General features: G+C 51.9%; 2 protein-coding genes across 2 annotated transcripts; both read left to right on the plus strand.

Annotated features, from left to right (window-relative positions):
* The first annotated feature begins 430 nt into the window (after positions 1-430).
* On the plus strand, positions 431-1516 carry LOC131670664 (uncharacterized). Its single transcript, XM_058946447.1, has one exon. It carries the CDS (start codon positions 431-433, stop codon positions 1514-1516), a length of 1086 nt encoding a protein of 361 aa, XP_058802430.1.
* Positions 1517-1840: 324 nt separating this feature from the next.
* LOC131670671 (uncharacterized) lies at positions 1841-3970 on the plus strand. Its single transcript, XM_058946460.1, has one exon. It carries the CDS (start codon positions 1841-1843, stop codon positions 3968-3970), a length of 2130 nt encoding a protein of 709 aa, XP_058802443.1.
* The last annotated feature ends 10359 nt before the right edge of the window (positions 3971-14329 follow it).

The following is a 14329-nucleotide window of genomic DNA, read 5'->3' on the forward strand; positions in this document are numbered from 1 at the left end:
CTCGGAGCGCGACCTCTGCTTTAACTGCTTGAGTGGCTCGCACTCGGCCAGGACCTGCCCGTCAAATGGGACTTGCAGAAGCTGCTCCGGGGCCCACCACACCCTCATCCACGAAGGAGCAGGTCGGCCGGCAAGACGTCCCGCCGACCGCGACGAAGACGAGGATCCCGCACTAAAGGCCCCCCGCGTCCAGGCCGCCGCCACCCGAGCCTGTCCAGAGGTCTCGGCGAGGGAAGAGGAACGGTTATGACTGTCCCTCCTTCCCACTGCCGTCGTCCAGGCCAGCAGCGACGGCTCACCGCCGGTGCCGGGCAGAGCACTCTTGGACCCCTGCTCCGAGGCAACCCTCCTGAGCCTCACCCTCGCCCGTAGACTCGGCTGCAGGCTGCGCCGCGTCCGAGTCGACGTTGTCGGAGTCGCCGGCCCTGCCATGGACTCGGCGAGACACCAGACGATGCTACACCTCAGATCTCCCTCCGGCGACCAACTGATCCACGTTGAGGCGCTCGTCCTGAGAGATGTCGGGATCGTCACCCCTTCCGGAGCCATCGAGAAGCCCCGCCTGGATCCGCGGGGTGAGTTGCCCCTCGCCGACCCTCAATTCGACCGTCCGACTGGAATTGATATCGTCATCGGTGCGGACGCCTACGGCCGGATCATCCAATCGGACGTTCGGAGCTACGGCCCGCTTCTGGCCCAGAACACTATGTTCGGCTGGACGCTCACCGGGCGCGTGGCCGCCGCTCGACAGGCCGACCAGGGCGTTGCCCTGTCTTGCGCCACCCTGTCCATCCCGGGCCCAGCGACCGGCCACGAGCGCCTCCTCGGCCTCGTCCAAAAATTCTGGTCTCTGGAGGAGGTACCTCAGACGAGAAGGATCTCCGCCGCCGACGTCGAGTGCGAGGCAGCGTTCGCTCGAGGATGCAGCCGAGACCCCACAAGGCGCTACACCGTGGCCCTCCCGCTACGACTGGAACGCGTCGCTCTCCTCGGGGAGAGCCTGAGCCAGGCTCGTTCCGCCCTCGCCTCGATGCACCGCCGGATGCAGTGGGACCAGGAACTGTCGGGCCGCTACCACGAGTTCATGGCCGAGTATGAGAACCTCGGGCACATGAGGCGTCTCACTGCCGAGGAGCTCACCGCACATCAAGGACCGGCCGTCTACATCCCGCATCACGGGATCTGGCAATATCACGATCGAGGACGGAAACTGCGCGTCGTCTTCAATACCTCGAGACCCACATCCTCCGGATACAGCCTGAACGTCGCGCTGCACGCCGGGCTACAAGGGCACGTGACCACCGTGCTCACTAGGTGGAGGCTGCACCGCTACGCCTTTTGCGCGGACATCCAGATGATGTTCCGCCAGATCCGCGTGAGGCCAGAGGACGTCCACCTCCAGAGAGTGCTGTGGAGCCAGGACGCAGACTCCCCCGCCCACCACTACGCACTACGAGAGGCCGCTGAGAACGACCTCTACATGGACGACTTCCTCAGCGGTGGCCACAGTTTGTAGACAACCCGACGTCTCAGGGACCAGCTGATCGCGCTTCTCACGGCGGGCGGCTTCCACCTGCGGAAGTGGGTGGCCAGCGACCCCGCCTTGCTTGAGGACATCGCCGTGGACGATCGCCTTCGACCCAGCTGGGTCCATCTCTCGGCGGACGGACCAGTCACCGAGCTCGGAGTAGGCTGGAGCCCAACCACCGACCGATTCCGGTTCAAGCCTCCCGCCTCGCCTCATCCCGGGCTTCAGCTGACCAAGCGCAAGGCCCTCGCCGAGCTCTCCAGTATCTTCGACCCGGCGGGATGGCTGGCGCCAATCACCCTCGTGGCTAAGATGATCGTGCAGGATCTGTGGAGAGCGAAGCTGAGCTGGGACGAGATCCTCCCACAGGCGTGGCAAGACAAATGGTCCGCATTCCGCTCCACGATCCTCGCGGACACCGAGATCGACATCCCCCGATGGATCGGGTTCGCACCCGACAAGAACCTCCAGCTCCACGCGTTCGCCGACGCCAGCCGCCGCGCCCTAGCCGCCGCAGTCTACTCGCGGGTCACCGACAAGGACGGAAGCGTCACCACCGCCCTACTCAACGCTCGGACAAAGCTCTCCTCCATCAAGAGCCTCCAGCCAGCGTCAACCGGTCGCCTGCGCATGACAATCCCGCAACTGGAACTGCGCGCGGCTCTCATCGCCTCGCAGCTTCTCACCACTACCGCCTCCGCCCTCAAGGTCCCGATCTCGGCCTGCCACCTTTGGAGCGACTCTCGCGTCGCACTGCATTGGCTGCAGTCCGACGATCCGGTGGGGAACGACCTCGTGGACAACTACATCGCTCACGTCCAGGAATTGATTGCCGGAGCAACCCTTCACCACGTGCCCACCACCGACAATCCCGCGGACATCGCCTCTAGGGGGGTCGGTTTGGACGCCCTCAAGGACCACCGCCTCTGGTGGACCGGGCCGAAGTGGCTGTCCAGCCCCGAATCCGCCTGGCCCCAGACCGCCCTTGTCGACGACCCACCGTCTACAGGCCCGGGCGACACCACCACGGCCTGCCTGGTCTCGCTCGCTCATCGTCGAAGACCTGCCGCCGCGGAGGACCAAGCCCGGAACCACCTCGAGAATTTCTCCACGCTGGGGAATCTCCTCCGCGGCACCGTGAGGGCCCACCGGCTGCTGACCGGGTCAACGCCCAACTCGCCCAGACCTTTGGGGCCCGTCCGAGCTGCTGACCTCCGCTGGGCCTTTCTCACCTGCGCCCGCCTCTCGCAACGTCAAACCTTCGCGGATGAAATCAAGCTTCTCCAAGGACCCGCGCCACGGCTCCAGGCCTCACTCAGAGCGCTGGAACCCTTCCTAGACGAAGACGGACTCCTGAGAGTGGGCGGACGCCTCTCACAATCTCCACTGCCCTACGACGAGCGCCACCCTGTCCTCCTGGACGGACGCTCGCACCTGGCAAAGCTCGTCCTCCGATGGGCCCACGCTCGCAGTCTGCATGGAGGCTTTCGCTCTACCTACGCGAGAGTCCTGCAGAAGGCGTGGATCACCGGCGGCAAGTCGCGCGTCAAGCGCCACCTTCGTCAGTGCCTGATCTGTGCCCGGATCTCCGCAAGGACCGCCGCCCAAGGGATGGCCCCTCTCCCCGCGGTCAGGGTGACCCCCTCGTGGCCCTTCAGTCACTGCGGCGTAGACTATGCCGGCCCATTTCCACTCTGCCGAAGCCGCGGACGGGGACTCCCTACCATCAAGGGATACGTGGCGCTTTTCGTGTGTATGAGCACGAAAGCGATCCACCTGGAGCTCGTCGGTGATCTGACGACGGCCAGCTTCCTCGGAGCCCTCACCCGATTCATCGGGAGGAGAGGACGCCCAAACGAGATCTGGAGCGACAATGGCACCAACTTCCGCGGTGCCAGCCTGGAGCTTCGACGACTGCTGCAGGAGGCCGAAATCGACTGGGGGCTAGTCGAAGGGAAGCTGGCACAGGACGGTGTCTCGTGGAGGTTCATCCCCCCCGCTGCCCCTCACTTCGGCGGACTCTGGGAGGCCGGCGTTAAGAGCATGAAGGCCCACCTTCACCGCATTGCCGCTCCCAGAATGCTCACCTACGAGGAGTTTACCACGCTCCTCGTCTCCATCGAGGCCACCCTGAACAGCCGACCGCTCGCGCCGCCCACCGGAGACCTCGATGATCTGGACGCTCTGACACCGAGCCACTTTCTCCTCGGAATCTCTGCCACCTCAATTTCGCAGCCGCTTCCCGCAACCACCAACCTGGAGAGCACACAGCACTGGGAGCTCGTCCGAGCCATGCGCGAGCTGTTCTGGTACCGCTGGGGCCGCGAGTACCTGAATACCCTGCGCCAGCGCCCCAAGTGGAGGACGATTCGACCCAACCTCCAGGTCGACGACCTTGTGGTCATAACCGACCCGACTCTTCTGCGCCCAGATGGGCGATGACCTCTTGGCCGTATAGTCGCCACCCACCCAGGACCGGATGGCCTCGTCCGCTCCGTCAAGATCCGGACCGCCGCAGGGGAATATGTCCGGCCAGTCCACAAGCTGGCGCCCCTGCCAGCCCCCGATCTCATCGAGCAGCCAACCTAGGGCGCACGACGACTACAACACCATCGGGTCGTTCTCGGAACGAGGCGGGCGGGATGTTTGGTCGAGTTGCCCGGCCTCGCGCAGCTCGAGCCAGGCTCCCCTTTTTTCTCTATCGTCCGACGAGGAGACAACGACGCAGGCCCTGAAGTGGGGGCAAGACTGAAGCCCCTTCCCCTGAATAACGTCACCGCCGTTGCTAAGCTCTGTTTACTTGGAGCTTTCGGCCAGCATTGACCTGCGCTGTCCACCGTCAGAACTTTCTTTCAACGCGACTTTGTTTCCTTCGCCTGTTCTGTTACTACGAGTGTAGCCAATAAAGCCTTCAAATTAAAGAATATTGTATCTGCGTCATCTCATTCCCGACGGAATTACATCCTCAGCTCCCGCGCCAGCGCTTCAACAATTATAGTAAAGTGATTTTGGCTTATCGGTACACTAATTTATTCAAGTTAGTTTTTTAATTTTTTCTTTTATTTGAACTTTCATACTTATATAAGTTTGTTTCATTTAACCTATTAATGACCATAGACATCATTTTTTGTACATGGTTTAATCGCAAAATTCATGTGTAAAACAGAACAATAAATTGAAACAATAAATTGTTCCAAGGTACCGTTCTTTATGTTTTTGTTTTGTTCGGAGTTTTATAAAAGAAAAATGCCTTAAAATTTATCAAAGATTCAAATATTTTGCAAAAAATTTTGAATTTTTCAAATAAAGTTGAAACGGTTGGGAAGAATTCGCACAATGTTTAATAATATTTTGCTTGAAAACTATATGCTTTGAGAAAAATTTTATTAGAACAAAAAGTCATAGAATTAGCCAGAGACTGCATTAGAATTTTTCAGATTTTTTTGATAACTTTTTTGGAAATATCAATAAAAAATTTCGATTGTTTTTTTTTCAGGTTTTTGCATTATAACGGGATTTTGACCCAGCGCGGGTCACTCGTTATATAAATTACGAGGGGGTCTCGTCGTTTTCGTTTCCTTCAAGGAGAGGACTGTCTGCTGCATCATCGGGGCACTGGGCTCCGTCGAAACACGGGCGCAAGTCGCAAACGGCGACTTTACCAACGTCACAACCTTCTTCGTTCCGGAGTTGGTATGAGTTGGGACCGAGGCGTGCGGTAACGATGAACGGGCCCGCGTACTTCGAGCTGAGTTTCGCGGTCGTCTGGTTAGCGGCGGAGGACAGCACACGATTCTTCGCCCAGACTCTATCACCGACGTTATACTTGACGTCGCGATGCTTAGCGTTGTAGTACATCTCCTGTCTATCATGGGCTCCTCGCGAGTGTTGCAGTGCAACGGCTCGGAAGTCGTCAAGCTTGTTAATTCGAGCGTGCCAGTCGGTGACCGCGGCCGTCTCGAGGTTCCCAGACACGGCGCGTTCTTCCTCTCGTTTCTTCGAGTTTGGCAGCTCGGGATGACGTCCGTAATTTAGAAAGGTGGGGCTCGTGCGCACCGCTTCGTGTATTGCCGTGTTGTAGGCAAACGCGAACTCTGCTATATGCGCATCCCACGTCGAGTGCTTTTCCTCGATAAACGCTCGAACCATTGTTTTGAGCGTGCGATTTACGCGTTCGGTCGGGTTGCTCTTAGGCGAGTACGGGGCGCATGTCGCGTGTATCACGCCGAACGAGTCCAAAAAGTCGTCGACAACTTTATTCTTGAACGGAGTACCGTTGTCAGACAAGAACTTTTTAGGGATCCCGAAACGCAGAAACACACGTTCTTTCAGTTGGCATCGGATGATTTTCCCAGTAATCTTACGGAGGGGGACACATTCGATCCAGCGAGTGAAGAGATCGAGAAAGACAAGCAAGTGCTCGTAGCCCTGCGCGGATCGCGGGAAAGGGCCCATGGTATCGCCGGACACAATTTCCCACGGTCGCGTGACGAGGTGTCGTCCCATCAATCCTGCTGGTGTGACTTGTAAGGCTTTGACCTGCTGGCAGATCGGACAATTCTTAACATAGTATCCTACGTCGTGAATGATTTTCGGCCAATAATAGCGGAGGCTCGCGCGCTTGTGGGTTTTGTAGCGGCCGAGATGCCCTGCCGTCGGCTCCTCGTGGCATTCGGATAAGACTCGTGCCCGGTCTTCCTTTGGGATAACGAGCTTCCAAGCGTCGTCATCGGTTCCGAAGAGGTCGTCGACGATGGGGTCGAGCTTATAAATATATAACCGGCTGCCTAAAACTTTCCAATAGGGGTTATCCGTGGGCCGCTCGAGGACCTCCTGCATTCTCTTGCGGTACCACGGGTCGTTTATGCTTTCGTCGAGTGTCAACGAAGCGGTAGCCGCGAGCTCGTCTTCGTCGGCCTCAATCATGCGTGAAAGCGCGTCAGACACGACGTTGTCCTTACCCCTGCGATGTATAATATCGAAATCATACGATTGCAACGCGAGGGACCAGCGACCAAGCTTACCGTTTGGGTGTTTCAGATTAGTGAGCCATTTAAGGCTCTGGTGGTCGGTTATAACTGTAAAGTGATACCCCTCTACGTAGGGTCAGAACTTTTCGGTCGACCATACGACAGCGAGGCACTCACGCTCGGTAACCGACAAGCGACGTTCGCAAGCCGTCAGGGCGCGGCTCGCGAAGCACAGAACTCGATCTTCGCCGTCGATACGCTGCAGCAGAACGCTTCCGAGGCCGGTATCGCTCGCGTCACATTCGATGATGAACAGCGCAGTGAAATTGGGCCTGGCTAGGACAGGGGCCGTTGCCAAAAGGGCTTTGACTTGCTCGAAAGCTTGCCGTTGCGCCTCCTGCCATTCAAATTTGGCGTCCTTGCGTGTGAGCGCGTTAAGCTGCTCACAAATCGTGGCGTAATCGCTTAGAATTTTCCGATACCACGAGGCCATGCCCAAGAATCTGCGCAAAGCACGAAGATTTTTCGGGGCTGGGTACTCGAGTATCGGTGCGACTCGTTCTGGATTGGGGCGTGTACCGTCGCGATTTACTAGCACGCCGAGATAACGCACCTCGGTCATGCAAATCCTGGACTTCTTGCGGTTGATCGTAAGGCTAGCTTCACGTATTCTTTTTAGAATATGCGTGAGCCAGCGGACATGCTCTGAGAACGTTTCAGTAGCGATGATCACGTCGTCAAGATACGCGAAGGCATAAGGCTCCATCTCGGGTGAGATGAGCCTGTCGGCCAACATCTGAAATGTTGCCGGGGCACCAGCCAATCCGAAGGGCATCCGAACAAATTCGAATAGACCGAGTCCTGGGACGGTGAAAGCAGTTATCGGGATGGCCCTCTCCGAAAGAGGGACCTGCCAAAATCCGCTCGCGAGGTCAATTGCGCTCACGAATCTGGCGTGCTGGAGCTTTCGCAGTATCGCATCCATAAAGGGCAGCGGATATGCGCTCACGCGAGTAACACTATTCACCTTCCGGTAGTCCACACAAAATCGGTATTCGCCGTCGGGTTTCCGAATCATCACCACCGGGCTAGACCACTCGCTGTGGGACTTACGAATAATCCCCATCTGCAGCATTTTATGCACTTGCACGTGCATCTCCTCTTCGATCTTATGCGACACCGGATAGTATTTCTGTTTAATTGGGCGCGCGCTGTCGATGTCGATGTCGTGCTCGATCCATCCGGTACAGCCAAGCTGCTCGCAGGAAGGTTCGGGCAGGAGGTCATCCATCACTCGATCGATTTCTTGTTGCTGCTCCTTCGAGATCTCTTCGATACCCAAGGCCGCTAGCGACATCACCTCCTCCGCACGAAGTGAGGAGACAGTGGTTGGGACTTCCTGATCGCAACCTTTAATCCTTATCGTGTTGGTCTCGGGATCCAAACACGCGGAAAAGGCTCGAACGAAGTCACTTCCGAGGGTGCAATCAGCATCAGCCTCGCTCAAAATGAGTACGTCGATCGAGTGGGTAACACCACCTATCGTAAAGGGTAACTGTACATTACCGATGATAGGGACATAATGACCATCGACTGCTTTCGCGCCGGGCCCGACATACATGTTGACGCGCTTGTTCATCGCGGCAGCAATCTGAAGGGCGATGGGACTCAGAACGGTGCGCGAGGCTCCAGTGTCGTACAGAGCCCTGCAGGTAAATGGACCGATGCTAAGCGTCAGCCACCATCTGGGGTACTTCTCTACCAACGCGCTCGTTGCAATGCTATCGGAACGCGTTGGCGTTTCTCCCGCGGGGGCATCTGCAGCGAAGTCCGGGTCGCCATCGGAACGGTAGGGACCTCATCTACGCGTTCCTTTCCACGTTTTTTGGTGCCTCGATTTTTGAGCACTCGGGACAGGTGGCTTTGGTGTACCCAGGCCAGCTGCAGTCCCAACAGAGTAATCTCTGAGCATCGGGGCCGGGAGGCTTGTCCTTGTTTTTATCCGACTTGGGAGTGATGACTTGGGCCCGACCGTTTCTTGCCGGGCGGCCACGGCCGCTTGCCCCGCTCCGTCTTCCCTCGCGTTGACACGGGTAGGCCGGAGGTTTGCCATCTTTCGGGGAGCCGACGGTGGTCGACTCCTGTACTGCATCCTTAAGGGGGACGGGAAGCCCTGTCTTAGCCGCCGCAAGTTGCTGCCACTTTTTATCGAAAAACTTTTGGAAAGATTTTTCGAAGTCGGCCTCAGAGAAAGAAGACTTTTCTACCACAGACGCGATGCTCGCTTTGGCCCTCGCTGGCGCTTTGGCCTTAGGCTGGTATGCCGCGTCGGGCAGCATGCTCTGTTCCGCGGAGGGGGGGGGGCTTTCCAGTGTTCGTCGGACTCCGCGATCTCTACTTCCATTGCTTTGGCTAACAACTACGGTAACGACGCGAAGTAGTTCTGAGTCTTTTTCAACTCTTTCTTCAGTTTAGGCAACATTCAATTGCCAATTTGACCTGGTCTGCGACGCTCCACGGTCTCTCGAAGCGGCTAAAAATAGTATTCAGCGCTGCAAGGTAATCGCGGACCGGTTCATCGGGGCCCTGTGTCCGCAGGTGTGCTTCAACCGATAGGTCACGGTTGTACTTCCTGGATTTACTATAGGCGGATAGCGCGGCATCTCTGAACTGTTCATACGACGACCACGTGGGCCGTAGCAACTGGTACCATCGAAGCGCAGATCCGCGGAACAGGGTGGACAACGAGTCTAAAAGCTCGTCTTCCGCTATTCGATCTAGGCAGCAGTTTTCTTCAACACGCTCCAAAAATTCCTCGATGCTGATGGTGCCGTCTCCCGCAAAGGAAATCTTCCATTCCCTGATGGTTTTCCCTAAATTCCTGGTTGAACTCATCGAGCGGGAGGTTGCGAGAAGTGGGCTCGATCGCCAATTGGGGACACCGAAGCTCGAAGGGATTTGGACTTGCGCAGCGGCCGTTTGTTGCGCGCCCGTCGCTTGCGAGAGCGGACGACTTGAAGATGTGACCCCCCCCTTCCCTAGCTCGAGCTTGCGGGGATGTGAGGGATCGCGTTGGGAAACGCTGCTTCCGTTAGTCGCGTGGCCGCTTGCATCCTGTCGGCCGGTCTCACTGATGCGGTTGAATAAATTGTTGGCCCTGTCGCGTATTGTGTTGTTTGATGCTTCGTTGTCGAGCAGAAGATTCGTGCATGGGGATTTACGTTCGGGCTGGTTATAGTTAGATCGAAGTCCGGATCGATGAGGCTGTATGTATCGCGAAAGTTGACAGCTTTATCTGCGCGCGTCGCGTTGAACCGTGTGCGCTCGTTTAGTTGTTGAACTCTTGCTTCAGCTGCTTGTAGTCTGGCGAGGAGGTTATTTGTGGTCTTTAGATCTTCATTTTGTCTTATAAGCTTGTCGTGTTCGTTTGACATAGCTTCTAGACAGTTTTGAAGATCGAGAATTTGTTGAGCCTGTGAACGTTCCGCTATCACTGCTCGTTTTAGCTCCTCGGCTGCTAAGCGTGGCATTTGTTTAGGTTCACCGCAAGGCAGATTAACCCATATGAGGTCTTCGCGATAATTTATCGTACTTGGGGTGCCTATTGTAGGTATCGATGCCTCGTGCGCGCATGTTGTGTTCGTGTTGGCATGACGTTGTTCACTTGAGCCTACGTTTGCTGCTGATACTGTGCACGGTGGTGTTGACTGCGATGTCGGCACGTGGGCGCTCGTAATTACTGCGAACATCGGTGTGTATGTGCGTACCGCGTCTCGCATGAGTGTCCCGTGTGTAATAGCTGTTGTTGTGAGTGACATGTCGCCGTTATTCGTTTCTTCTATTTCTTGGCTATTTATCATGTCTTCTTCTATGTCTTGATTAACGGCGTTAACGAGATCTTCACGCAATTCTCGCGGTAGCGCGTCTGATTTTATAAAAGTGAGACAAAGGTTATTACGCCGCGTTATCGTTTCGTGGTCCCACGCGTCTATGGTTTGTATGAAGTCTTTTTCTTCATAGTCACCTTGCAGTCGTCTATATAAGCGGTTCGCGCGTTCGTACATTGTGCCGTTTACCACGAGTTCAAGATTTTCCAAAACGTTATCTATTCTATCACTTGGCAAACTTTTAATCCATTCTTTAATGTGATTGTCAATTTTTTCTTTTATAATTGTTAAGTCAGTTATATCTTTTTCGGCCATTTTTAATTTTTATAAAACTGATAACGAAAAACAATAGTTTTGGAATATCCTGAAATAGTGGATTTTAATTGTAGGTCGCGTAACAATTTTTAAGCAAATACGCCCGATTGTTGCCAGCACGCACAGCGGAAAATAAATGTTGTTACGCTTGTACGCATACGTTTCTAAATACGAAGAATTACGACTCTCGCTCGCACGCTATGATAAAATTTTAAGGTGCTGAAAACCGAGCGCCTTGTTTTGGTTGTGCGCTACGGCTAGCTTCTAAACGTAAACAATTCTTCTCTCGTCGCGCGCGTCGCATTCTCGGTGGATTCTACGAACACGCGCTTTCGCTATACAATTATAATTCGAATTTCGGAATTTTCACAAAGCTATTAAACCCATGTGTTGTTGGGCGCCATAATATAACGGGGTTTTGACCCAGCGCGGGTCACTCGTTATATAAATTACGAGGGGATTAAAACAGCTCGGTGTGGGCCTCGTAATAGGCTGCGCAAAGCCTAGCCCAGCAGCAACAGGAACGTCGTGGTGCAGCGTCTGTTACCTTGACCCGCGGAGAGCGTCGTGTAGTCCTATGGGCGCTTTGGAGCGATCACGAAATTCAGGCGCGAAAGCCGGACGGAACGGGATTGCTTACGGTAGGTAAAAAGGAAGCGCAAAAGAAGAAAACAGATATACGAATAACATCGAGTTTACTACGGAGAATAATACAAAATTAATACGCAGCGTAAGCGGGAGAGAGAGTGGCGAAAAGCTAGCGAGAGAGGCACGTATTCGAGAAGGTACTTACATTAATGTCTCGGCGTTAGCCCTGCAGGCGATATCCTCAGCCTCGCACGTGGTTTGCGATGACGCGCAGTGTACAGCTCGGGTGCAGTTAAAAGGCGGGCGGCCTTAAAGGCTCGCACGCGTGGTCACGGGAACTAGCCCGCCAAAGGCACTAGGGGCAATCTCGGCACCGGTACCTTACACCGAGCAGACACTCGCGTATTCGCAGACAACCGAAAAGTCAGTCACAAAAGGTTAGTCACGGAAAGTCGGACAACAAAAGATCGCAAGCACGTGCACAGCCGCCCGTCACACGTCCACGTGCCTCGAAGTCGCCGGTACAAGAGCGAGTCCTTATCGCGCGCCTCTGCCCTACTCTCTTACTCGCGCGCGTCGCGCCGGCCTCCCGAATTCTCTCTCTCTAGCTCGCCCTCTATTAGCGCTCTTTCTGACTTACCTTTGGCTGCCATACATGTGGGATAATTATAAGACAATTATATATATAAGAATAATTATAATTATGTATGGGGAGAGAGAGACATAACGAGGGTCTGGCCGCTCGTTATAGCATTTTATCCATCATTTTGGAAAAACAACTCATATAAAAAATTTTCTTGTTAAAGTTCAACAATTTTATGCACCGATAGTTGAAGAAAGATTATGATATTGACGTATTTTATGAAAAAAAATTGATAAATAAACATTTTTTGAATTTTTTACTATTTTCTTGCAAAAAACTCTTCATACTTAGCTTTGCAAGCAAAATTTTTTAATTTTAAGCTTGGATTCGTACTCAGCATATATAGAAAAACATAATGGATGGTACCTTGGATCAATTTAATCTTTCGTTTTTCACATGAATTTCATGATCACAAAAATGTGTCCAAAAAAAGACGTCTATTGTCGTTAATAGGTTAAATAGTTGAATTAATTACTAGATTCTACAATTTCAGATGAATAATTTTGTTTAAAAATAAGTTATATATGTAAGTTAGTTACGTTGGTTAAATACGCTAAAATCTGTTTGCATGCTTTGATATTCGATTTAACTATAAATATTGCTATACCTAATGGAAATTGAAGCTTCAGTTTGAATAGCACTTTTAGTAATTTGCCTCTGCATTTATTATACAAGTTGCACTACCACACGACATGGTTAATGTTTTCTTTGCCGCATTTACATAGAAGACTTTCTGCAACTTTTATTTTGATAGTTATACGGCTTTACGATAATCGTTGGCTTTAGCCCTTGTAACAGGGTTTTTATTCGAGCTCATTCGAATAAAATCCGAAATATAAATTTTATTGATTAATTAAATCACGGATTAAAAAGGGTTGTGGTTGGTGGTGTTCTTCAGAGCAACTCTGTGCTCTTGCTTGGGTCCGGGTGCCTCTGGTTACCTCCTTCCGTGATAGAGGAAATCATCCCGCTGAAAGTGTCGTGAACTACGCTTTAATAAAGCGAACGATAACCAAGAGAAACGTAGCGCAAACAATAACGTTGCTGAGCAACGAGAGAAAGTCAAGAGCAGTGATTAAATGAAACGCACAAACTCCAAAATAAAAAAACCAATGTATTTAACGAAAATAAAACAAACAACAACAAAAAAGAATTAAAAATATTTGGCATACAAAAAAAGTACTGCGCATGCGTAGCGCAAGTCAGTTACGAACTAGTACTTACAGTGCTTTGCTATTCACCGAATTGCGGTAACGCGCACGCTTTGTACAAGATAATGCCTCCTCGGCCATAGCGATATCGCCTCTCCAAATATGTAGTGTGATCGCCTTTCTACACACGAATCTATTGATTTGAAATTGGTCCTTTAATCGTTTTTCAAGTATAGTTGTAGGCAGTCATTTTTCTTCTAGCACAGGCTAAAGACGTACTCGTAGATGCGTGCGTGTTAGAGGCCTGCAATGGCTCGGTCGGTAGGGCGACGGACTCGCACCCGGTAGGCCCGGGTTCGATTCCCAGTTCCTGCTGATACAAGCACCTCTGAAAAAAGTTTCATGTGCTTTGTTCTCAAACACATTGCAAGCCTCCGTCGCTAATTAGCACTGATGGAGCATAAATAGAGCGACGTTAAAATAAAAAAAAAAATAAAAAAAAAAAAAAAAGATGCGTGCGTGTCGATTTGTTGCCAGTTCGCTGCTCTATATCTAATTACGCTTGCTCTCCTCTACATACAACTTATAAATTAGTGTACATGAATAAGAATAAATATTTTAATTACTGGCTTCGGGGAGATAGAGATATAACGACTATAAGCTGCTTGATATATCATATTGAAAGAGAAAATAAAATCGAACTTCTAAACAAGTTTTTACTAATTAACCATAGTTGTTGTTTTTTTTTGTTGAAATAAAAAAGAATAGATTTTCCCTTGTTACTTCCCAGAATATTGATAGCTACGTTGACATTTTTATACGCTACAGAATTTCTATGCGCACATGTCAGAGAGTAAAAAATTTCTTAAATTTGATCATGGGATTTTTTAGTGACTGTTTCAGTGAGCTTCTTCACATTTTCATTTTCTATGATTTCTATAGGCGAGAAACCCAATAGAAAACAATGTCAAATAAGAGGTGCTTATATTGAATAATTGATGCACTACCTATTCTTTTTAGCTAAATACTTAAAAAGATGCTACATTATTAGATTTGAAATTATTATTGAACCCGAGTATCAATTTAATGGAATATTTATTTACCCATTAATATCAACGTGTCACATCAATGAATGTTTGTCATTTCAAATAATAAAATTATTTTATATATGTAGCGTATTTTCAAATTTTTAATGTCGCCTATAAAAGTTTTGAGTTAATTAAAGCATTACACTAAGAAGGACCCTT

Source organism: Phymastichus coffea, unplaced genomic scaffold (genome assembly GCF_024137745.1).
Source record: "Phymastichus coffea isolate CEN01 unplaced genomic scaffold, Cenicafe_Pcof_1.1 PCOF00008, whole genome shotgun sequence".
NCBI lineage: Eukaryota > Metazoa > Arthropoda > Insecta > Hymenoptera > Eulophidae > Phymastichus > Phymastichus coffea.

Bases quoted from the DNA above. Each gene is read 5' to 3' on its own strand.
- LOC131670664 (XM_058946447.1), top strand. From the start codon at position 431: ATGGACTCGGCGAGACACCAGACGATGCTACACCTCAGATCTCCCTCC.
- LOC131670671 (XM_058946460.1), top strand. From the start codon at position 1,841: ATGATCGTGCAGGATCTGTGGAGAGCGAAGCTGAGCTGGGACGAGATC.